Raw genomic sequence first — 23102 nt, 5'->3', positions numbered from 1 at the left:
TTTTTTTTTCATAGGCCTGTGAGCTTCAAAGAAAAAGAAGACAATCTCCACTTTTTAATTCTGAGTTCATCACTACATCCCTCAACATCCAGGACATTTTGCAAAATGTATTAAACTTCAAATATTTTAATGTAAATGCTCACCAATAGTTGGGATATTCAAAGTGAAAAATAGGTCACTGTCATGAAATTCTCTTTATTTCTTTCATGAGAATTAGCAAGCTTTGAAGAAGAAAGTAGTTCTCCAGACTTAAAAGGTTGCATCACCTAAATTAACACTCACAGGATGTTTTCTCACTACAGATGGGCGTACCAGCAGATGCTAAAAATAGAGAGGCCACATCCTGCACCTCAGCCGGTCACAGACACCCTTAAAAGATGTTATTTCTGTTCCAAAAATCCACAAAGTACCTCAGCCTAACTGCCTGAACACCATCAGGGTGAATACTAAAACAAATACACATTTACATAATGGCTGTGGTGTTTTTAATTTGCTGTGGGACATAAACCCCACACATCTGACCGGTGGTGCTGGACAAGATCATCCAGTGACGAAGGCAAGTGCTTCCAACTCCAGGGCTGTCTCTTGAGCCGCCTCTAGAGTAGAATATCAGGGAATATCTCCGCATCTCTGTTCCTTCCTGCGATAGCCTCCATCCCTTCCCCAAGCTCTGGCAGTCCTGGTGGACTGCAGGCAGATTAGCCTCTGCCTAAGGGACAAAATCCAGCCTATACGGCAAGGACTTCAAGTATTTCAGTTTGGAGCCAGTAGGGCACTGCAGTACTGTTGTGTAAACACTAAACAAGGAGAAGGGGAAGGAAGAAAATAGAAACTTTTTTTTTTGGTTGCAAATAGGTTTTTTTCACGTGGGTTTAGGGTGTTTATTTGGGAAAGGTTCTTCCCTCCGAGGGTGGTTGGGCACTGGACCAGGCTCCCCAGGGCAGCGGTCACAGCACCAAGGCTGGCAGAGTTCAGGCACACGGTGTGACTCTTGGGGTCGGTGCTGTGCCGGGCAAAGGCTTGGACTCGACGCTCCTCGTGGGTCCCTTCCACCTCAGCACGTTCTGTGATGGTGCGATGAGTTCCCTCTCTTTCAACACTTTTGTTCTTTTTAGGGCTCCTCGCTGCCCGGGGCCCGAAGCCCGCCTTCCGCGCGCCTGCTTCCCTGCCCGTTGTGGCGGCCGCAGCCAGGCGCTGAGTGCCCGCTCCCGGGCGGGCACGGCCGCTCGCTCCAGGAGTGGGGGGGCAGCGCCGGCGCCCCGAGGATTCCCGGGATTCCCTCGGCGGTTTCCAGGCAACGCTCCCCGCGCGCTCCTCGCTCCAGGGCCGAACGTGCGCAGCCAATGGGAGGCGGCGGAGTGGGCGGGGCGAGGCGGGGATTGGGCGGGGCGGGGGCGGGGCCGAGAGGGGCGGTTGGTGGGGTTTGGGTGGGAGCGGGCGGGGCCGGGAGCGGGAGCGCTGCCGCTGAGCGACCCCCGGGCAGCGACCCCCGAGGGAGAGACCCCCGGGCAGCGGCCCCCGGGCAGCGGCCCCCGGGTAGCGGCCCCCGGGAGAGAGACCCCCGGCGAGTGGTCCCCGGTGCGCGGCCCCGGGGGAGGGACCCCTCGTGCGCGGCCCCCGGCGAGTGGCCGCTGGTGAGCGACCCCCGGTGAGCGACCCCCAGTAAGTGACACCCAGTGAGCGACTCGCGGTGAACAAGCCCCGGTAAGTGAGCCCTGGGGAGGGACCCCCGGTGAGCGACCCGCGGTGAACAACCCCTGGCAAGTGACCCCCGGGCAGGGACCCCCGGTGCGCGGCCCCCGGGGGTGTCTGTCCGGGCTGGGCGCGTTCCTTCCCCGTGCAGAGCCGAGCGGGGCCGTGGCGGGAGCGGGGCCGGAGCGGAGCCGGCCGGGGGGGCAGAGGGGAGCCCTGAGCCGCCTTCTGCCGAGGGGGCTGCTGGAAAGGAGCCTGCGCTGGGAGGAGCGGGGGACGTGGCCCGAGGCTGAGGCAGGGGAGCTTCAGGTCAGCTCCTGGAGAAAGGTTTCTCCCTGTGTTTTTCGGGGGGGGCTCGGGCACTGCAATGGGTTGCCCAGGCGGAGCCAGCACCCCGGCAGGTGTTTCAGAGGCTCCTGCATCTGGCCATGGCTGACAGGCTTTAGTGGTTTAGGGGTTGCTGGGGCAGTGCTGGGCTGACAGTTGGACTTGATGGAATCATGGAACGTGCTGAGTTGGGAGGGTCCCACCGGCACCGTGGAGTCCAGCTCCTGAGTTTTAGGCACCACTAAAGGAACTGAATCTGCATCGAGCTGTTTGGCTCCAAAAACTCTTCTGCCCCTAGTCTACACTGCCAAGTAAAACAAAACAGACCGTGCAAAATAGAGGCCTGTGTTCCCCCCAAAGGGAATGCAGGCAGTTACAAACCAGGACAATAAATCAAAACTCAGAGCTTACATTCATGGTCCCCACAGTTGTATGGCACATCAAACCAGTCCTCTGTTCATTACCCGTGTAGAACTCCCATCAGGAACCCCAAACTTTCTTGTGTGTATTTGTATAGATATGTATAGATATGTATAGGTAGATAGATATACATACATAGATATGTATAGGTATATATTTGTGTGTATCTCTATAAGATTCTGTATCTTTGTATGCTATTGTTTGATATTGGCATGCTATTGTTGTGTGGCAATAAGTGGACTTAAAAGGTCACAAGACTTTAGGAGATCACCTTTCTGCTTGTGGGTTCTATTTTTTAAAGAAGGTAACAAGAAAAGAACTCTTTAGCCAAATATAAGTTAAGGGCTCCTCGCTGCCCGGGGCCCGAAGCCCGCCTTCCGCGCGCCTGCTTCCCTGCCCGTTGTGGCGGCCGCAGCCAGGCGCTGAGTGCCCGCTCCCGGGCGGGCACGGCCGCTCGCTCCAGGAGTGGGGGGGCAGCGCCGGCGCCCCGAGGATTCCCGGGATTCCCTCGGCGGTTTCCAGGCAACGCTCCCCGCGCGCTCCTTGCTCCAGGGCCGAACGTGCGCAGCCAATGGGAGGCGGCGGAGTGGGCGGGGCGAGGCGGGGATTGGGCGGGGCGGGGGCGGGGCCGAGAGGGGCGGTTGGTGGGATTTGGGTGGGAGCGGGCGGGGCCGGGAGCGGGAGCGCTGCTGCTGAGCGACCCCCGGGCAGCGGCCCCCGGGCAGCGGCCCCCGGGCAGCGGCCCCCGGGCAGCGGCCCCCGGGGGAGAGACCCCCGGCGTGTGGCCCCCGGGGAGCGCGGCTCCGAGGGAGAGACCCCCCGTGCGCGGCCCCCGGCGAGTGGCCGCTGCTGAGCGGCTCCCAGTAAATGACAGCCGGTGAGCGACTCGCGGTGAAGAAGCCCCGGTAAGTGACCCCTGCGGGGGGACCCCCGGTGAGCGACCCGCGGTGAACAACCCCTGGCAAGTGACCCCAGGGGAGGGAGCCCCGGTAAGTCACCCCCGAGGAGGGACCCCCGGTGAGTGACCCCCGGGGGTGTCTGTCCGGGGCTGGGCGCGTTCCTTCCCCGTGCAGAGCCGAGCGGGGCCGTGGCGGGAGCGGGGCCGGAGCGGAGCCGGCCGGGGGGGCAGAGGGGAGCCCTGAGCCGCCTTCTGCCGAGGGGGCTGCTGGAAAGGAGCCTGCGCTGGGAGGAGCGGGGGACGTGGCCCGAGGCTGAGGCGGGGGAGCTTCAGGTCAGCTCCTGGAGAAAGGTTTCTCCCTGTGTTTTTCAGGGGGGGCTCGGGCACTGCAATGGGTTGCCCGGGCGGAGCAGTCTACACTGCCAAGTAAAACAAAAAAGACCGTGCAAAATAGAGGCCTGTGTTCCCCCCAAAGGGAAGGCAGGCAGTTACAAACCAGGACAGTAAATCAAAGCTCAGAACATACGTTCATGGTCTCCACAGTTGTATGACACATCAAACCAGTCCTCTGTTCATTACCCGTGTAGAACTCTCATCAGGAACCCCAAACTTTCTTGTGTGTATTTGTATAGATATGTATAGATATGTATAGGTAGATAGATATACATACATAGATATGTATAGGTATATATTTGTGTGTATCTCTGTAAGATTCTGTATCTTTGGATGTGATATTGGCATGCTATTGTTGTGTGGCAACAAGTGGACTTAAAAGGTTACAACACTTTAGGAGATCACCTTTCTGCTTGTGGGTTCTATTTTTTAAAGAAGGTATCAAGAAAAGAACTCTTTAGCCAAATATAAGTTAAGACCTTAATCAGAGCAAATGTATTGATTTTTATTTCCAATTGTACAACAAGTCATTCAGCTATTTGCATACTCTAAAGCTGGGTTGGAAACTTCTCCCTCAGAAATAAGAAAAACTGTTTTCCAAGGCTGTTACTGACAGCCATGGCAGAGTTTCCAATAACAACTCCCCATTCTTGAAATGCAAAGCCTGAAAAATGAAACAAGTGTTAACCTGGAATTCTTGTTGCCAGCACTGATCTGGACAGAAGTTATTAGAGAGTGGAGCAAAGCTAGCACCACAAACAACCTTGGGCTCTGCATTTGTTGGTCATGGCAACAAAGTTTTGCTTTTCAACCCATCTGCTAAGGAAATCTTGCCAGAACTGTGAGCTTATAACACTACTTTTCTTAAGAAGTTAGGAGGCTGCCGCAACCCGCAGGGATAAAGGAAAGGGTTGAGCACTGCAATAAGGGTTCTTACACGATTGAAGGTGAGGGAAGCAATGCCAACGTTTATTAGGGAGGTTACAACTTATATAGGGTAGGACAAGGGGTGGAACTTGGGCTAGGGAGGAGCATGGGATTGACAATTAGGGAAGTAAGGTGATTGGACTGTGGGATCAGGAAAGGAGGGGTTTGGATGTCTCCGGGGGCAAGGACCAATGGGAGCTACCTCTGCACTGCACCAAAACTTAACCAATGGCAGGCAGAGGAGCGGGAAAACAGGGAAAAGGCGGGAAAACCGGAGGGAAGAAGAAGGGGACAATATGATGGACGAAATTTTAAAACAACAACTGGGGTACATAAAACAGTGTAACAGCATAACAACAAACTGAGGAGCAACTGGGGTACAACAGACGTATTCGGTGGATGTCATAATAGGTATTGTGTGTCAAGTCCGGTATATTTAAGTCCATTTAGGGGTTATAGATTTTTCTCCACGCTTCGTAGCGCTCCCACTCCTCCTTGTCTCCTCCAACATCTCCCCCTTCTTTATTTCTTTGGGCAGTTGTTAGGTTGGCTTCGATGGTTTTCATCAACATCCTCCGCAGACACACGACTAAACAGGGTAAGAGAACACAAACAGACACCGAACCAAAAAGAAACAGAACAGCTAGCATAACGAGTTTCTTTGTCCAAGGGGGAAAATTTGGCAACTGAATCCAATCAAAGAGGCTGTCGAGACCGCCCCCTCTGTCCTGATGAATTTCCCGGACCAATCCTTTGAGCTGGTTGATACTTTGATGTATAGATTCGGAGTGGTCCGAGAAATTCATGCAGCACATGCCTTCAAATTCCTGGTACCCGTGACCGTGTGCCAGGAGAAGGAAATCAATGGCGGCTCGATTCTGTAAAGATACCTCTTTCAGCTTCTGGGTGTCTTCGAGCAGGCCCTCTATCGCCTGGGTGGTAGCGTTCGCCTCCTTGGTCAACCAGCAGCCAAGGTGCGTGAGGAGAGAGAGGGCATGCGCTGTCCCTATCCCAGGGATAGGGAAAGACGCCCAGAAGTTCCTCACTCTGGACCAAATGTGAATATTGGAGTCACAATCCTCGGGGAAGGGCAGAGGAGTTGGCCAATACTGTGGCCTTCCAAGATTCACATGTGGTGCAGGGAGAGAATTTTGCATCCGGATTGGTTCTGGTTCAGGGAGGGTCTTTGAAACAACGACTGGCTTGGACGCGGCGGGTTTGGGAGCTACCGGTTTAGGAAAACGAAGAGGGGTGCCCATGGAAAATGAAAGGGACCTTCTGGCTCTTTGTTTTGGGTGTACCAATTGATTCTCAAAATAAAATTTAGCCGGATTAAACAGGGCGAGTTTTCCTACTGTGCAAGGACCTCCCTCCGGGTAGGCCCTAATTCCGGGCCATGCCCGATCCCCGCACAGTAGGAAAAATCCCCTGGGGAGCCTCATATTTCGTGGGATGTGCTCGGTGGGTATGGTGGTGGCCACCGAGCCATTGCACCACGGGGAATGTGTCCCTTTATAGATGGGCTTATATGCAGTGACGTTAAGAGGGGTAAACAGAACAGGTTGGGTGTACCGATGGAAAATAATACATGCAGTGGAAGGGAGTGAACCTAAAAGATCGATTTCTTGAAAAGGGATGTCTGCGAAGGTAAGTGAGGATATAGCTTGCGCCATGTTAGGGGAGTTTAGTTGGAGGAATCCTTGGGCCCGCGTTTGTGATACAAACGCGGGCCATTCGGATGGAGTGACGGGGATCCCAATCAGGCATGTTTTGAAAGGGCTGCCTGCGCTGGTCAAGGCTAGGCATAAGGTGTCGGTGCCAGTAGCCTTGGCCAGCGTTACCCATAGATTTTGCTGGGGTTGATTCATCCATCCTTGCAGCGGGATGGTAATCGCGGGATGGACGATCGCAGCTACAAGGAGGATCCACAGGAGAGGTGGTGTTCGAAGCGTCATGTCGTAAACTTGTCTCTTCTTAAATGGTGGTTGTCGTCGATTCTCGGTAGATCTTTACTCGTCGGGCAGGGACCCACTTTGGCCCGTCAGGACCTGCAACGCAAGCGTAGCCCTTCCCCCAGGTGATTAAGGGGAAAGGGCCCGTCCATTTTTCTGTTAGTGGGTCCCGAAATAACACTTTGGCTTTCTGATCAGTCAGAGCCGATGTTGTGGCTCTGAAATGGCGATCCACAGGACTTTTGCTTGCGTGAGTTTCCGTGTCCTCCATCATATTGAGAAAGTTAAGAACATACATCACTTTCTCTAATTTTTCTTGGGGGGAAAGGCCAATACTCCCCCCTTTCTGTTTTTTGAGCATGTTCTTAACGTTTTGGTGCGCACGTTCCACAATACCCTGACCTGTGGGGTTATGGGGAATCCCAGTGGTATGCTGTATCCCCCATTGTTCAAAAAACCTCTTCGTGTCTGCAGACACATAGGAGGGCCCATTATCTGTCTTAACTTGTTTTGGGACTCCCATCCTTGCGAACGCAGACAGGAAGTGTTTCTTGACATGACTACTCCTCTCCCCAGGATGCGCGGTGGCCACAATCATTTTAGAAAACGTGTCTATAGACACGTGTACATATTTTAGTTTGCCAAACTCAGCCACATGGGTTACGTCTGACTGCCAGATTTCCAGGGGTGACAAACCCCTAGGGTTTGCTCCTTCTGGGACGACTGGTGTAATCGTTTGGCAGTCAGCGCAAGCCTTTAAAATTTCTTTAGCTTGAGATAATTTGAGTCCGAATTGTTTTTGTAGCGATCGCGCATTCTGGTGAAAAAATTCATGTGAGAGTTTCGCCTGTTGATACAAATTGGGGGTTACAACTATACCTGCCAGATGGTCAGCATGTTGATTCCCCTCCGCCACAGGACCGGGTAGAGTGGTGTGCGAGCGGGTGTGGACAATGTAATAGCCGAATTCGCGATTTTCTATTAAAAACAATAATTTGGTTAGCAATTGAAATAAACTCTGATTGGTAACGTCTTTTAAATAGGAATTTTCAATTCTTTTCACCACACCCACTACATACGCCGAATCAGAAACTATGTTTATTGGCTCACCACTGAAAATTTGAAAGGCGCGTACAACTGCTGAGAGTTCCACTATCTGAGGAGAACCTTGAACTTTGTGGATGTCTTGATGCCAATCACTGTTTTCTCTCCACACTATTACGGCGTTCCCGGTTCTCCCCGAGCCATCGGTAAAAATAGTCTTTGCATTTGGAATTGGATTTTCGGATTGCATAATTTTGAGTCGGATCGGAAGATGTGTTAATCTCTGAATAAATGGGCACGCCGGGAGGTGTAGCCGAATCTCTCCCGGGTAGCCCCCGATGGCTATTTGAAAATCAGTGGAGGTCTGTAGCAGTTGATCTAAGTGTTCAGAAGTTAGCGGGAGGTAGATGAAATTTGGTTCTTCCCCACTAAGTTCTAAACACCTAGTGCGACCTTTTGATATTATCTTGCCGATCATTTCAATTAAAGTGGTGATGGTCTTGCCGAATTGATGAGGGAGGAACATCCACTCCCACAAGCAAAAGTCTCTGTAATCGCCGGTGAATTGGCCCAGAAGGGCTAACGGTTGCCTCTGTTCTTTTATAACTACTAAGGAGGATGGCAGTCCCTCCATCCTCCTGCATGATTGTCTTTCGGAGATTTTCTTTTCAACAGTAGCAAGGGAGTCAAGGGCCTCAGATGTTAGATAACGTGGGGAGGATAGATCAGCGTCACCTCGCAGCAGCTCGAAAAGGGGGTGCAAATCACTTGTTGTGATCCCCAACACAGGTCGGATCCAATTGATCGCACCCAGTAGCTTCTGGAGGTCATTCAAAGTTCGGACATTTTTGTCAATCGTTACGGATTGAGGTCTAATATTTTTGGCATTAATTTGGAGTCCGAGATACCTCCATGGCGCTTCCCTTTGCACTTTTTCAGGGGAAATCTCCAATCCGCTATTTTTTAGTGCCGAGATTGTGGAATTTAGCGTTTCATCGACCGCCAATTGATTTTTGGCGCAGATCAATACATCATCCATGTAATGGAAAATGATTGACTGCGGATATTGGGACCGAATTGGCCTCAACACCTCTGCCACGAACATTTGGCAGAGAGTTGGGGAATTTTTCATCCCCTGGGGAAGCACACGCCACTGGAACCTGCGATGAGGTTCACAAGAGTTGATTGCCGGGACTGAAAAAGCGAATCGGACCGAATCAGCCGGATTGAGGAATATATGAAAAAGCAGTCCTTTATATCAATCACCACTAGGGGCCATTCAGCAGGGAGCATGGATGGTGAAGGCATTCCCTGCTGGAGGGCTCCCATTGGCTCGAGGACCTCATTTACTTTGCGCAGGTCCTGGAGAAATCTCCAGGAACCTGAGGATTTTTGAATTACGAACACTGGAGTGTTCCAGGGACTGGTGGAAGACTCCAAGTGTCCTTTTTCCAATTCCTGATTGACCAAATCATTTAAAATTTGCAGCTTTTTTGACTGTAGGGGCCACTGATCAACCCAGACTGGCGTGTCGGTCTTCCAGCTCAGTCTGGGGAGCTGCTTTACTTCAGTGACCCCCTCTAAAAATTTTGTTCTGGAGTCAGGGTGCCCAATTTGAGCTCCCACTGCTCCATGGCGTCCCGCCCCCACAAAGTAACCGGAATATTCAGTACATACGGTTGGAGGGACGCTGGTCTACCCTCCGGCCCGTAGATGGTCAAAACTTCCCGACTCCTGACGGGGTGCTGCGTTCCCCCCACACCGCTCACGCGGACGTAGGCTGTCTGTGCTGGCCACGCGTGTGGCCAGTCTCTGGAGGCAATGATAGTCACGTCCGCCCCCGTGTCGAGGAGGCCCTCCACCTTGACTCGCTGTGGTCTTTTAGGCTGCGGATAATAAATAAAGCATGTTAGGAGTGGGCGAGATGACTTTACAGTGGTGGTCCAGAGGACCTCCCTCTCTGCCTGCCTCTTCTCCTCATCCGCCGACAAGACGCACAGCAAGTCTTCGGTGGAGACCATCTTCGCCACGGGGAAGCGGTCCTCCAGCTGTACGGGGGGAAGATGCACAGTTAGACAAACGGCAATGTTGTTATTTGCCAAACCCGTCAGGAGAGTGGGAACAACTACAATTCCCTTGCTGACTGCTGAAAAGTGCGATGTTATTAAATAAGTTAGATCGGGGTCAACAGGGCCAGATGGTATGACCCTTGCAAGTTGTTCATAGGAACTTAAGTGTGTCGATGGATGTATGGCATGTAGGACAATCCATGGTAGGGTCTTGCACTGTTCCCTAACGGGAACAGGGTCTGCTGGGGGCAGTCGGGTTACGGGGTAGCTGGGCGTGGCTGGCGCAAGATGGAATGGGGGGCAACTTGTGTCATCGCGCCCCCCCGGGCGCTCAGCTCCCCGTTTCCCGACTGCTCGCAGGGACAGTGACTTAGGTTGGGCATAGACGAGAAAGTCACCTTTTTACGGAGCTTGGGAGATGGTTTTGGGGAAAGGGGTTCACCATTGAGGTTGGTTTTGGACCTGCAATTGGCAGTCCAATGGCGCCCCTTCCCACACCTGCGACATAAGGTATTTGGCAGGTTTGGCTCCGACCGAAATTTTGGGCAATGTTTTCTAAAGTGCCCTTTTTCCCCGCATTCAAAGCAGTGCTGGGGCCCCGAAAATGCAGCGGCCATGACCCTTGCTTTATTGGCGTTGGAATAGACATTTTTACATGCCTCAATCATCTCCAACAGGGTGGGATCTTTCAGCATTTTCAAAACTCTCTGGCAGTCCTCATTTGCTTTTTCAATTACTAGCCGATTAAATAAAATTTCTTGGGATTCTTTCTGTTGGACTTGCCGAGCAATTGCCTCCTTGAGCCTTGTAATAAAATCAACAAAAGGCTCTTTAGTTCCTTGATTGATCAGGGTAAAAGAGGGCGCTTGCACATAGGCATCCGCCACTCTTTTAACCGCTTCTAAAGCCAATTCTTTGGTGGTGTTCAATAATTTAGGGTCTAATCGAGTCTGATCCCCCCTGTTGGAATAATTTCCCTCGCCATAGAGCATGTCGATGGCCTGCCTGGTTGGAATCCCCCTTCTTTCCATTTTTTCGTTGACAAAGGCAACGATTCTTTTTTTCCATTCAGCCTCGAAAACCGAGGCTTGAACGGTGGTGAAAAGACCTCCTATGATGGCCCGAATATCATAGGGGATTAATGTGTAGGCAAGGAAGAAGGATTCCAAGAGGCCTATAGTAAATGGGGCCCCCAACCCATATTCCACGATTGCCTTTTTGATGTCCTTCAACATTGGATAGGACACTGGTCTCCACTCGGGGGGTTTCCCCTCCTCGTAATAGACCGGAAATGCCCTTAGGAATTCAACGTCTTGGGCTCGCGCCGCTTCCTCCCGGAAGGCCTCCCAGATATCCGGAACGGAGGATTGCCTCTCTGGGGAACGCGGCGCCCACCCATCGTCGTAATCTAAGTCGCGGTGAGCGGGGTAGGCCTTGGTGTCATGGGGCCTACGGGCGCGGCCATCTTTCCGGAAGGAAAGCTTGGCCTTTGCCCTTGCCCCGCCCACTACTTCCTGCCGGTGATGTGCAGGGGACGCGTCCGGGGAGGAGACTGGGGTGGCGGAAGTGGGCGTGTCGGAAGACGCGTCGGGGGAGGGACTTCTCGCGCCACGAGTGGGAGGAGAGGGAGGCGGCCCACGGGGTGGAGCTACGGGGGCCCGCCTCTTCTTTTCCCGCGCTGGTTTCCCGCGCTCTTCACCCTCCCCCCTTCTCTCTTGGTGACGTTGGGGTCCCTCCTCGCCGCCATTTTGTGATCGACGCTTTCTTCTTCCGCGCTCCCTCCCGCCATCTTCTACGGTGGTGTCCGTGTGTGTGTCCTCCCCGCCATTTTGTGTGTCATTAGAGTCCATTTTAGTGTCCATATCTTTAGTTGTGTCTTGAGTGAGGCTGGTGTTCGCATTCATCATTTGGTGCTGGAGCACCATCAGAATGAGCCTCCAAGCAATTAACGCTTCTTTGGCTAATTTTCCGCCTCTGTCAGAGTCCCGCCATAGATTGTACCCTAGGGCTTGCCATTTTTCTAGGGAGATGTTGTCATGGATGGCAAAGCCCTGGCGGTCCAGCCACCTCGCTAACGCCTTAGCTGACTTTTTATCGAGCGGGTGGCCGTGCTCAATGACGAAGTCTTTGAGGCGTCTGTACACAAACTTTTGAGAGGTAGAGAGTGTCAGACCCATGATGTAATGCGGGGACACTCTCTGATGTTACTCCTCTCTTAAAAATAAAATATGGGGTGTGGAGTGAAGGGTGGGTGTCAGGGATGTCCCTCGAGGCTCACCTGTCCGGCGCGCGACCCACACGACTGTCGAAGTCTGTAGCCGTCTGCTTCTCGAGGGAGGGTTGGCGGAGCAGTCGTCCCTCTTGACGCTGCCTGAGCCCAGGTGAAAGCACGGGAGTTCCCTTGATACAAAGGACCTTCAACCGTGCCCCACGTTGGGCGCCACTTGCCGCAACCCGCAGGGATAAAGGAAAGGGTTGAGCACTGCAATAAGGGTTCTTACACGATTGAAGGTGAGGGAAGCAATGCCAACGTTTATTAGGGAGGTTACAACTTATATAGGGTAGGACAAGGGGTGGAACTTGGGCTAGGGAGGAGCATGGGATTGACAACTAGGGAAGTAAGGTGATTGGACTGTGGGATCAGGAAAGGAGGGGTTTGGATGTCTCCGGGGGCAAGGACCAATGGGAGCTACCTCTGCACTGCACCAAAACTTAACCAATGGCAGGCAGAGGAGCGGGAAAACAGGGAAAAGGCGGGAAAACCGGAGGGAAGAAGAAGGGGACAATATGATGGACGAAATTTTAAAACAACAACTGGGGTACATAAAACAGTGTAACAGCATAACAACAAACTGAGGAGCAACTGGGGTACAACAGACGTATTCGGTGGATGTCATAATAGGTATTGTGTGTCAAGTCCGGTATATTTAAGTCCATTTAGGGGTTATAGATTTTTCTCCACGCTTCGTAGCGCTCCCACTCCTCCTTGTCTCCTCCAACAGGAGGCCTTAATCCAGTGTACACAGATGAGACCCTGAAATAGGAGAGAGGCCAGTTGCTGATGATCAGTGCAGATGAGGAATCAGCTCTGCTGAGTAGGCTTCAAGCTTTGTGATTTTTACAAGTGGACTATTTCAAATCTGTTGTAGAAGAAACAGTCTTTTCTGTTTTATCAACTTTCCACTTTCAGAATACTGGAGTTTATCCCTCAAATTCAGCCTGTAGTTTCAAAAGATAAAAATCCTTACAGGAAACCTTTCAGCCTCAGTAGCCAATTGCAACATGCCCAGGGAAGTTCAGCAACAGCACCATTCATTAAATGAACTGTTCTGGACCAGCCATCCCAGAGAGATTGAGCTCCAGTGCTAAACCCCATAGAGTGCCAAGTGCCATAAGAGCTGATTTTTGGCTTTGCTGAGATTCTCTCTGGTTTCCTTTGGTGTAGCTGGCACATCTGGAGCAAAGGGTCTGGGCAAAAGTACATCCTTAGAAGGTTCCAGTACAAATCATGTGGCAAGATTAGCGATTTCTCTAACTGAGGAAGTATATTAGATACAGGAATGCATTTTTCTACCTCCTCTTTCCGCACTGCTGCTGTATTCCTTCATCATGCCCTGTGAGCAGTCCCAGTGTTCTGTGATTGACGCCATAAGGGACTTGCTAACAGGGAACAAACACCTCCGAGACAAAAGGTGCCACCACAGAAAGCTCTTGCTGCCCAAGAAGTGCCCAGGCTGCCACAACGACTGCACGTGAAGCCAAAGGATCCAGACTTTCTTTACTGGGGGAAAGGGTTGCTGATTCCATCTTTTCAGCCCTGCTCTGCAATGGCCGGGCCCACCTTTTGAAAAATTCAATACAAATGATGATTCCTGCCAGACAAAAGGTGCCACCACAGAAACCTCTTGCTACCCAAGAAGTGACCAGTCTTTCCCACACAGTGCACCTCAAAGCCAAAGCTTCCAGACATTCATTCCTTAGGAAAAGAGCTGCTGTTCCCTTTTTTAAGCCCTGCGCTGCAATGGCCGGTCCCACCTCCTGGAAAATTCAATCCAAATGAAGATTCCTTCCAAACAAAAGTTGCCACCACAGAAAGCTCTTGCTGCCCAAGAAGTGCCCAGGCTGCCCCACCAACTGAACCTCAAAGCCAAACCTTCCAGACTATTTTTCCTGGGGGAAAGGGCTGCTAATTCCCTTTTTTTTAGCCCACTACTGAATAGGCCAAAGGAACGCCCAAAATAGATTCCAGATAAAGATTCCTGCCAGACAAAAGGTGCCACCACAGAAAGCTCTTGCTACCCAAGAAGTGCCCAGGCTGCCCAAACAACAGCGCCTCCAAGACAAAGCTTCCAGACTTTTTCTCCAGGTAGAAGGAGCTGCTGTTCCCTTTTTTCTGCCCTGTTCTGCAATGGCCGGTCGCACCTCCAGAAAGGTCTTGCTGCCCAAAAAGTGCCCAGGCTACCCCATCAACTACACCTGAAGCCAAAGGATCCAAACTTTTTTTCCTGGAGGAAAGAGCTGCTGTTCCCTTTTTTCTGCCCTACGCTGCAATGGCCGGTCCCACCTTTTGAAAAATTCAATACAAATGAAGATTCCTGCCAGACAAAAGGTGCCACCACAGAAATATCTTTGCTAAAAAAGAAGTGCCCAGGTTGCACCACCTATATCTAAAGGCAAAGGTTCCAGACTTTTTTCCTGGTGGAAAGAGCTGCTGTTCCCTTTTTTCTGCCCTGCTCTGCAATGGCTGGTCCCACCTGCTGAAAAATTGAATGCAAAGGAAGATTCCTGCCAGACAAAAGGTGCCACCACAGAAAGTCTTGCTGCCCAAGAAGTGCCCAGGCTGCCCCAATAACTGCACCTGAAGCCAAAGCTTCTAAACTTCTTTTCCTGGTGGAAAGAGCTGCTGTTCCCTTTTTTCAGCCCTGCGCTGCAATGGCCGGTCCCACCTCCTGAAAAATTAATCCAACTGAAGATTCCTGCCACACAAAAGGTGCCACCACAGAAAAATCTTTGCTACGAAAGAAGTGCCCAGGCTGCACCACCTATACCTGAAGCCAAAGCTTCCAGACTTTTTTTCCTGGTGGAAAGAGCTGCTGTTCCCTTTTTTCAGCCCTGCTCTGCAATGGCCGGTCCCACCTCCTGGAAAATTGAATCCACCTGAAGATTCCTGCCACACAAAAGGTGCCACCACAGAAATATCTTTGCTAAAAAAGAAGTGCCCAGGCTGCCCCAATAACTGCACCTCAAAGGTTCCAGACTTTTTTTCCTGATGGAAAGAGCTGCTGTTCCCTTTTTTCAGCCCTGCGCTGCAATGGCCTGTCCCACCTCCTGGAAAATTCAATCCAAATAAAGATTCCTGCCAGACAAAAGTTGCCACCACAGAACGGTCTTGCTGCCCAGTAAGTGCCCAGGCTGCCCCAACAAGTGCACCTCAAAGCCAAAGGATCCAAACTTTTTTTCCTGGTGGAAAAAGCTGCTGTTCCCTTTTTTCAGCCCTGCGCTGCAATGGCCTGTCCCACCTCCTGAAAACTTCAATCCAAATGAAGATTCCTGCCAGACAAAAGGTGCCACCACAGAAAGCTCTTGCTGCCCAAGAAGTTCCCAGGCTGCACCAACTACACCTGAAGCCAAAGCTTCCAGACATTTTTTCCTGGTAGAAAGAGCTGCTGTTCCCTTTTTTCTGCCCTGCGCTGGAATGACTTGTTCCACCTCCTGAAAATCTCAATCCAAATGAAGATTCCTGCCAGACAAAAGGTGCCACCACAGAAAGCTCTTCCTGCCCAAGAAGTGCCCAGGCTGCCCCAACAACTGCACTTGAAGTCAAAGCTTCGAGACATTTTTTTCCTGGTGGAAAGAGCGGCTATTCCCTTTTTTCAGCCCTGCTCTGAAATGGCCGGTCCCACCTCCTCAAAAATTTACTCCAACTGAACATTCCTGCCACCCAAAAGGTGCCACCACAGTAAGCTCTTCCTGCCCAAGAAGTGCCTAGGCTGCCCCAACAACTGCACCTGAAGCCAAAGCTTCTAAACTTCTTTTCCTGGTGAAAAGAGCTGCTGTTCCATTTATTCAGGCTTTCGCTTCAATGGCCGGTCCCACCTCCTGAAAAACTGAATCCAAATGAAGATTGCTGCCAGACAAAAGGTGCCACCACAGAACGTCTTGCTGCCTAAAAAGTGCCCAGGCTGCCCCAATAACTGCACCTGAAGCCAAAGCTTCCAGACTTCTTTTCCTTAGGGAAAGAGCTGCTGTTCCCTTTTTTCAGCCCTGCGCAGCAATGACTTGTTCCACCTCCTGAAAAATTTATCTCAGCTGAAGATTCCTGCCAGACAAAAGGTGCCACCACAGAAAACACTTCCTGCCCAAGAAGTGCCCAGGCTGCCCCAACATCTACACCTGAAGCCAAAGCTTCCAGACTTGTTTCCTGGTGGAAAGAGCTGCTGTTCACTTTTTTCAGCCCTGCTCTGCAATGGCCGGTCCCACCTCCTGGAAAATTGAATCCACCTGAAGATTCCTGCCAGACAAAAGGTGCCACCACAGGAAGCTCTTCCTGCCCAAGAAGTTCCCCGCCTGCACGAACTACACCTTAAGCCAAAGCTTCCATCTAGTTTTTCCTGGTGGAAAGAGCTGCTGTTCCTTTTTTTCTGCCCTGCACTGCAATGGCCGGTCCCACCTCCTCAAAAATTGAATCCAACTGAAGATTCCTGCCAGACAAAAGGTGCCACCACAGGAAGCTCTTGCTGCCCAAGAAGTGCCCAGGCTGCCCCAACAACTGCACCTCAAAGCCAAAGCTTCCAGAGTTTTTTTCCTGATTGAAGGAGCTGCTGTTCCCTTTTTTTTTGCCCTGTGCTCCAATGGCCGGTCCCACCTCCTGAAAAACTGAATCTAAATGAAGATCCTTGCCAGAGAAAATGTGCCACCACAGAAAGGTCTTCCTGCCCAAGAAGTGCCCAGGCTGCGCAAAAACTGCACCTCAAAGCCAAAGCTTCCAGACATTTTTTCCTGGTGGAAAGAGCTGCTGTTCCTTTTTTTCTGCCCTGCGCTGCAATGGCCGGTCCCACCTCCTGGAAACTTCAATCCAAATGAAGATTCCTGCCAGACAAAAGGTGCCACCACAGAAAGTCTTGCTGCCCAAGAAGTGCCCAGGCTGCCCCACCAAATGAACCTCAAAGTCAAACCTTCCAGACTTTTTTTTCCTGATGGAAAGAGCTGCTAATTCCCTTATTTTTAGCCCACTCCTGAATAGGTCAAAGTAACACCCAAAATAGACTCCAGATAAAGATTCCTGCCAGACAAAAGGTGCCAGCACAGGAGGCTCTTGCTGCCCAAGAAGTGCCCAGGCTGCCCCAACAACTGCACCTCAAAGCCAAAGCTTCCAGACTTTTTTCCTGGTGGAAAGAGCTGCTGTTCCTTTTTTTCTGCCCTGCGCTGCAATGGCCGGTCCCACCTCCTGAAAACTTCAATCCAAATGAAGATTCCTGCTAGACAAAAGGTGCCACCACAGAAAGTTCTTGCTGCCCAAGAAGTGCCCAGACTACCCCAACAACTGCACCTCAAATCCAAAGCTTCCAGCCTTTTTTTCCTGGTGGAAAGAGCTGCTGTTCCCTTTTGGATGCCCTGCGCTGCAATGGCCTGTCCCACCTTCTGGAAGATTGAATCCAAATAAAGATTCCTACCAGACAAAAGTTGCCACCACAGAAAACTCTTCCTGCCCAAGAGGTGCCCAGGCTGCCCCAACAACTGAACCTCAAAGTCAAACCTTCCAGACTATTTTTCCTGAGGGAAAGGGCTGCTAATTCCCTTTTTTTTAGCCCACTCCTAAATAGGTCAAAGTAACATCCAAAATAGACTCTAGATGAAGATTCCTGCCAGACAAAAGTTGCCACCACAGGAAGCTCTTTACTGCCCAAGAAGTGCCCAGGCTGCCCCAACAACTGCACCTCAAAGCCAAAGGATCCAGACTTTTTTGCCTGGTGGAAAGAGCTGCTGTTCCCTTTTTTCAGGCCTGCGCTGCAATGGCCGGTCCCACCTCCTGGAAAAATTTACTCCAAATGTAGATTCCTGCCAGACAAAAGGTGCCACCAAAGAAAACACTTCCTGCCCAAGAAGTGCCCAGGCTGCCCCAACATCTACACCTGAAGCCAAAGCTTCCAGACTTTTTTTCCTGGTGGAAAGAGCTGCTGTTCACTTTTTTCAGCCCTGCTCTGCAATGACCGGTCCCACCTCCTGGAAAATTGAATCCACCTGAAGATTCCTGCCAGACAAAAGGTGCCACCACAGGAAGCTCTTCCTGCCCAAGAAGTTCCCCGCCTGCACGAACTACACCTTAAGCCAAAGCTTCCATCTATTTTTTCCTAGTGGAAGGAGATGCTGTTCCCTTTTCTGTGCCCTGCGCTGCAATGACCGGTCCCACCTCCTGAAAAATTGAATCCAACTGAAGATTGCTGCCAGACAAAAGGTGCCACCACAGAAAGCTCTTGCTGCCCAAGAAGTGCCCAGGCTACCCCAACATCTGCACCTGAAGCCAAAGCTTCCAGACTTTTTTTCCTGGTGGAAAGAGCTGCTGTTCCCTTTTTTCTGCCCTGCGCTGTAATGGCCGGTCCCAACTCCTGAAATCTTCAGTCCAACTGAAGATTGCTGCCAGACAAAAGGTGCCACCACAGAAAGCTCTTCCTCCCAAGAAGTGCCCAGGCTGCCCCAACAACTGAACCTCAAAGTCAAACCTTCCAGACTATTTTTCCTGAGGGAAAGGGCTGCTAATTTTTTTTTTTTTTTAGCCCACTCATGAATAGGTCAAAGTAACATCCAAAATAGACTCCAGATAAAGATTCCTGACAGACAAATGTCTTACCACAGAAAGCTCTTTGCTGCCCAAGAAGTGCCCAGGCTGCCCCAACAACTGCACTTCAAAGCCAAAGCTTCCAGCCTTTTTTTCCTGGTGGAAAGAGCTGCTGTTCCCTTTTTTCTGCCCTGTGCTGCAATGGCCTGTCCCACTTTCTGGAAAATTGAATCCAAATAAAGATTCCTGCCAGACAAAAGGTGCCACCACAGAAAATTCTTGCTGCCCAAGAAGTGCCTAGGTTGCCCCACCAACTACACCTGAAGCCAAAGCTTCCAGACATTTTTTCCTGGTGGAAAAGAGCTGCTGTTCCCTTTTGGCAGGCCTGCGCTGCAATGGCCGGTCCCACCTCCTCAAAAATTGAATCCAACTGAAGATTCCTGCCAGACAAAAGGTACCACCACAGAAAGTTCTTGCTGCCCAAGAAGTGCCCAGGCTGCCCCAACAACTACACCTGAAGCCAAAGCTTCCAGACTTTTTTTCCTGGTGGAAAAAACTGCTGTTCCCTTTTTTCAGCCCTGTACTGCAACGGCCTGTCCCACCTTCTGGAAAATTGAATCCACCTGAAGATTCCTGCCAGACAAACGTTGCCACCACAGGAAGCTCTTGCTGCCCAAGAAGTGCCCAGGCTGCCCCAACAACTGCACCTCAAAGCCAAAGCTTCCAGAGTTTTTTTCCTGGTGGAAAGAGCTGCTGTTCCCTTTTTTTTTTGCCCTGTGCTCCAATGGCCGGTCCCACCTCCTGAAAAACTGAATCTAAATGAAGATCCTTGCCAGAGAAAATGTGCCACCACAGAAAGGTCTTCCTGCCCAAGAAGTGCCCAGGCTGCGCAAAAACTGCACCTCAAAGCCAAAGCTTCCAGACATTTTTTCCTGGTGGAAAGAGCTGCTGTTCCTTTTTTTCTACCCTGCGCTGCAATGGTCGGTCCCACCTCCTGAAAACTTCAATCCAAATGAAGATTCCTGCCAGACAAAAGGTGCCACCACAGAAAGTCTTGCTGCCCAAGAAGTGCCCAGGCTGCCCCACCAAATGAACCTCAAAGTCAAACCTTCCAGACTTTTTTTTCCTGATGGAAAGAGCTGCTAATTCCCTTTTTTTTGGCCCACTTCTGAATAGGTCAAAGTAACACCCAAAATAGACTCCAGATAAAGATTCCTGCCAGACAAAAGGTGCCAGCACAGGAGGCTCTTGCTGCCCAAGAAGTGCCCAGGCTGCCCCAACAACTGCACCTCAAAGCCAAAGCTTCCAGACTTTTTTCCTGGTGGAAAGAGCTGCTGTTCCTTTTTTTCTGCCCTGCGCTGCAATGGCCGGTCCCACCTCCTGAAAACTTCAATCCAAATGAAGATTCCTGCTAGACAAAAGGTGCCACCACAGAAAGTTCTTGCTGCCCAAGAAGTGCCCAGACTACCCCAACAACTGCACCTCAAATCCAAAGCTTCCAGCCTTTTTTTCCTGGTGGAAAGAGCTGCTGTTACCTTTTGGATGCCCTGCGCTGCAATGGCCGGTCCCACCTTCTGGAAGATTGAATCCAAATAAAGATTCCTACCAGACAAAAGTTGCCACCACAGAAAACTCTTCCTGCCCAAGAGGTGCCCAGGCTGCCCCAACAACTGAACCTCAAAGTCAAACCTTCCAGACTATTTTTCCTGAGGGAAAGGGCTGCTAATTCCCTTTTTTTTAGCCCACTCCTAAATAGGTCAAAGTAACATCCAAAACAGACTCCAGATAAAGATTCCTGCCAGACAAAAGGTGCCACCACAGGAAGCTCTTCCTGCCCAAGAAGTTCCCAGCCTGCACGAACTACACCTGAAGCCAAAGCTTCCATCCATTTTTTCCTGGTGGACAGAGCTGCTGTTCCCTTTTCTGTGCCCTGCGCTGCAATGACCGGTCCCACCTCCTGAAAAATTCAATCCAAATGAAGATTCCTGCCAGACAAAAGGTGCCACCACAGAAAGTTCTTGCTGCCAGAGAAGTGCCCAGGCTGCCCCAACAACTGCACCTCAAAGCTTCCAGACTTTTTTTCCTGGTGGAAAGAGCTGCTGTTCCCTTTTTTCTGCCCTGCGCTGTAATGGCCGGTCCCATCTCCTGAAAACTTCAGTCCAAATGAAGATTCCTGACTAACAAAAGGTGCCACCACAGAAAGCTCTTCCTCCCAAGAAGTGCCCAGGCTGCCCCAACAACTGCACCTCAAAGCCAAAGGATCCAGACTTTTTTTCCTGGTGGAAAGAGCTGCTGTTCCCTTTTTTCAGCCCTGCGTTGCAATGGCCTGTCCCACCTCCTGAAAAATTTACTCCAACTGAAGATTCCTGCCGGACAAAAGGTGCTAACACAGAAAACTCTTCCTGCCCAAGAAGTGCCCAGGCTGCCCCAACAACTGCACATCAAAGCCAAAGCTTCCAGACTTTTTTTCCTTAGGAAAAGAGCTGCTGTTCCTTTTTTTCTCCCCTGCGCTGCAATGGCCGGTCCCACCTCCTGAAAAATTCAATCCAACTGAAGATTCCTGCCAGACAAAAGGTGCCACCACAGAAAGTTCTTGCTGCCCAAGAAGTGCTCAGGCTGCCCCACCAACTGCACCTCAAAGCCAAAGCTTCCAGAGTTTTTTTCCTGATTGAAGGAGCTTCTGTTCCCTTTTTTCTGCCCTGTGCTGCAATGGCCGGTCCCACCTCCTGAAAAACTGAATCTAAATGAAGATCCTTGCCAGAGAAAATGTGCCACCACAGAAAGGTCTTCCTGCCCAAGAAGTGCCCAGGCTGCGCAAAAACTGCACCTTAAAGCCAAAGCTTCCAGACTTTTTTTCCTGGTGGAAAGAGCTGCTGTTCCTTTTTTTCTGCCCTGCGCTGCAATGGCCGGTCCCACCTCCTGAAAACTTCAATCCAAGTGAAGATTCCTGCCAGACAAAAGGTGCCACCACAGAAAGTCTTGCTGCCCAAGAAGTGCCCAGGCTGCCCCACCAAATGAACCTCAAAGTCAAACCTTCCAGACTTTTTTTCCTGGTGGAAAGAGCTGCTAATTCCCTTTTTTTTGGCCCACTCCTGAATCGGTCAAAGTAACACCCAAAATAGACTCCAGATAAAGATTCCTGCCAGACAAAAGTTGCCACCACAGGAAGCTCTTGCTGCCCAAGAAGTGCCCAGGCTGCCCCAACAACTGCACCTCAAAGCCAAAGCTTCCAGACTTTTTTCCTGGTGGAAAGAGCTGCTGTTCCTTTTTTTCTGCCCTGCGCTGCAATGACCTGTCCCACCTCCTGAAAACTTCAATCCACCTGAAGATTCCTGCCAGACAAAAGGTGCCTCCACAGGAAGCTCTTGCTGCCCAAGAAGTGCCCAGGGTGCCCAACAACTGCACCTCAAATCCAAAGCTTCCAGCCTTTTTTTCCTGGTGGAAAGAGCTGCTGTTACCTTTTGGATGCCCTGTGCTGCAATGGCCGGTCCCACCTTCTGGAAGATTGAATCCAAATAAAGATTCCTACCAGACAAAAGTTGCCACCACAGAAAACTCTTTCTGCCCAAGAGGTGCCCAGGCTGCCCCAACAACTGAACCTCAAAGTCAAACCTTCCAGACTTTTTTTCCTGAGGGAAAGGGCTGCTAATTCCCTTTTTTTTAGCCCACTCCTGAATAGGTCAAAGTAACACCCAAAACAGACTCCAGATAAAGATTCCTGCCAGACAAAAGTTGCCACCACAGGAAGCTCTTTACTGCCCAAGAAGTGCCCAGGCTGCCCCAACAACTGCACCTCAAAGCCAAAGGATCCAGACTTTTTTTCCTGGTGGAAAGAGCTGCTGTTCCCTTTTTTCAGCCCTGTGCTGCAATGGCCTGTCCCACCTCCTGAAAAATTGAATCCACCTGAAGATTCCTGCCAGACAAAAGGTGCCACCACAGGAAGCTCTTCCTGCCCAAGAAGTTCCCAGCCTGCACGAACTACACCTGAAGCCAAAGCTTCCATCCATTTTTTCCTGGTGGAAGGGGATGCTGTTCCCTTTTCTGTGCCCTGCGCTGCAATGACCGGTCCCACCTCCTGAAAAATTCAATCCAAATGAAGATTCCTGCCAGACAAAAGGTGCCACCACAGAAAGTTCTTGCTGCCACAGAAGTGCCCAGGCTGCCCCAACAACTGCACCTCAAAGCTTCCAGACTTTTTTTCCTGGTGGAAAGAGCTGCTGTTCCCTTTTTTCTGCCCTGCGCTGTAATGGCCGGTCCCAACTCCTGAAAACTTCAGTCCAAATGAAGATTCCTGACTAACAAAAGGTGCCACCACAGAAAGCTCTTCCTCCCAAGAAGTGCCCAGGCTGCCCCAACAACTGAACCTCAAAGTCAAACCTTCCAGACTATTTCACCTGAGGGAAAGGGCTGCTAATTCCTTTTTTTTTAGCCCACTCCTGAATAGGTCAAAGTAACACCCAAAATAGACTCCAGATAAAGATTCCTGACAGACAAATGTCTTACCACAGAAAGCTCTTTGCTGCCCAAGAAGTGCCCAGGCTGCCCCAACAACTGCACATCAAAGCCAAAGCTTCCAGACTTTTTTTCCTTAGGAAAAGAGCTGC

General features: G+C 51.0%; 1 protein-coding gene and 1 pseudogene across 1 annotated transcript in view; one reads left to right on the top strand and one right to left on the bottom strand.

Annotated features, from left to right (window-relative positions):
- Positions 1-23102, bottom strand: part of LOC135405598 (zinc finger protein 850-like) — a 598288-nt pseudogene that overhangs the window by 239536 nt on the left and 335650 nt on the right.
- Positions 1-23102, top strand: part of LOC135405256 (zinc finger protein 260-like) — an 88863-nt gene that overhangs the window by 40585 nt on the left and 25176 nt on the right. The window contains 2 exon segments of the mRNA XM_064639921.1: positions 6938-6957; positions 7084-7106. Coding sequence (XP_064495991.1) covers positions 6938-6957; positions 7084-7106 — 43 coding nt within the window.

Source organism: Pseudopipra pipra, chromosome W (assembly GCF_036250125.1).
Source record: "Pseudopipra pipra isolate bDixPip1 chromosome W, bDixPip1.hap1, whole genome shotgun sequence".
In the NCBI taxonomy this organism is placed as follows: domain Eukaryota; kingdom Metazoa; phylum Chordata; class Aves; order Passeriformes; family Pipridae; genus Pseudopipra; species Pseudopipra pipra.
The sequence above is the reverse complement of the archived record's forward strand: the minus strand, read 5'-3'. Positions and strand labels throughout refer to the sequence as shown.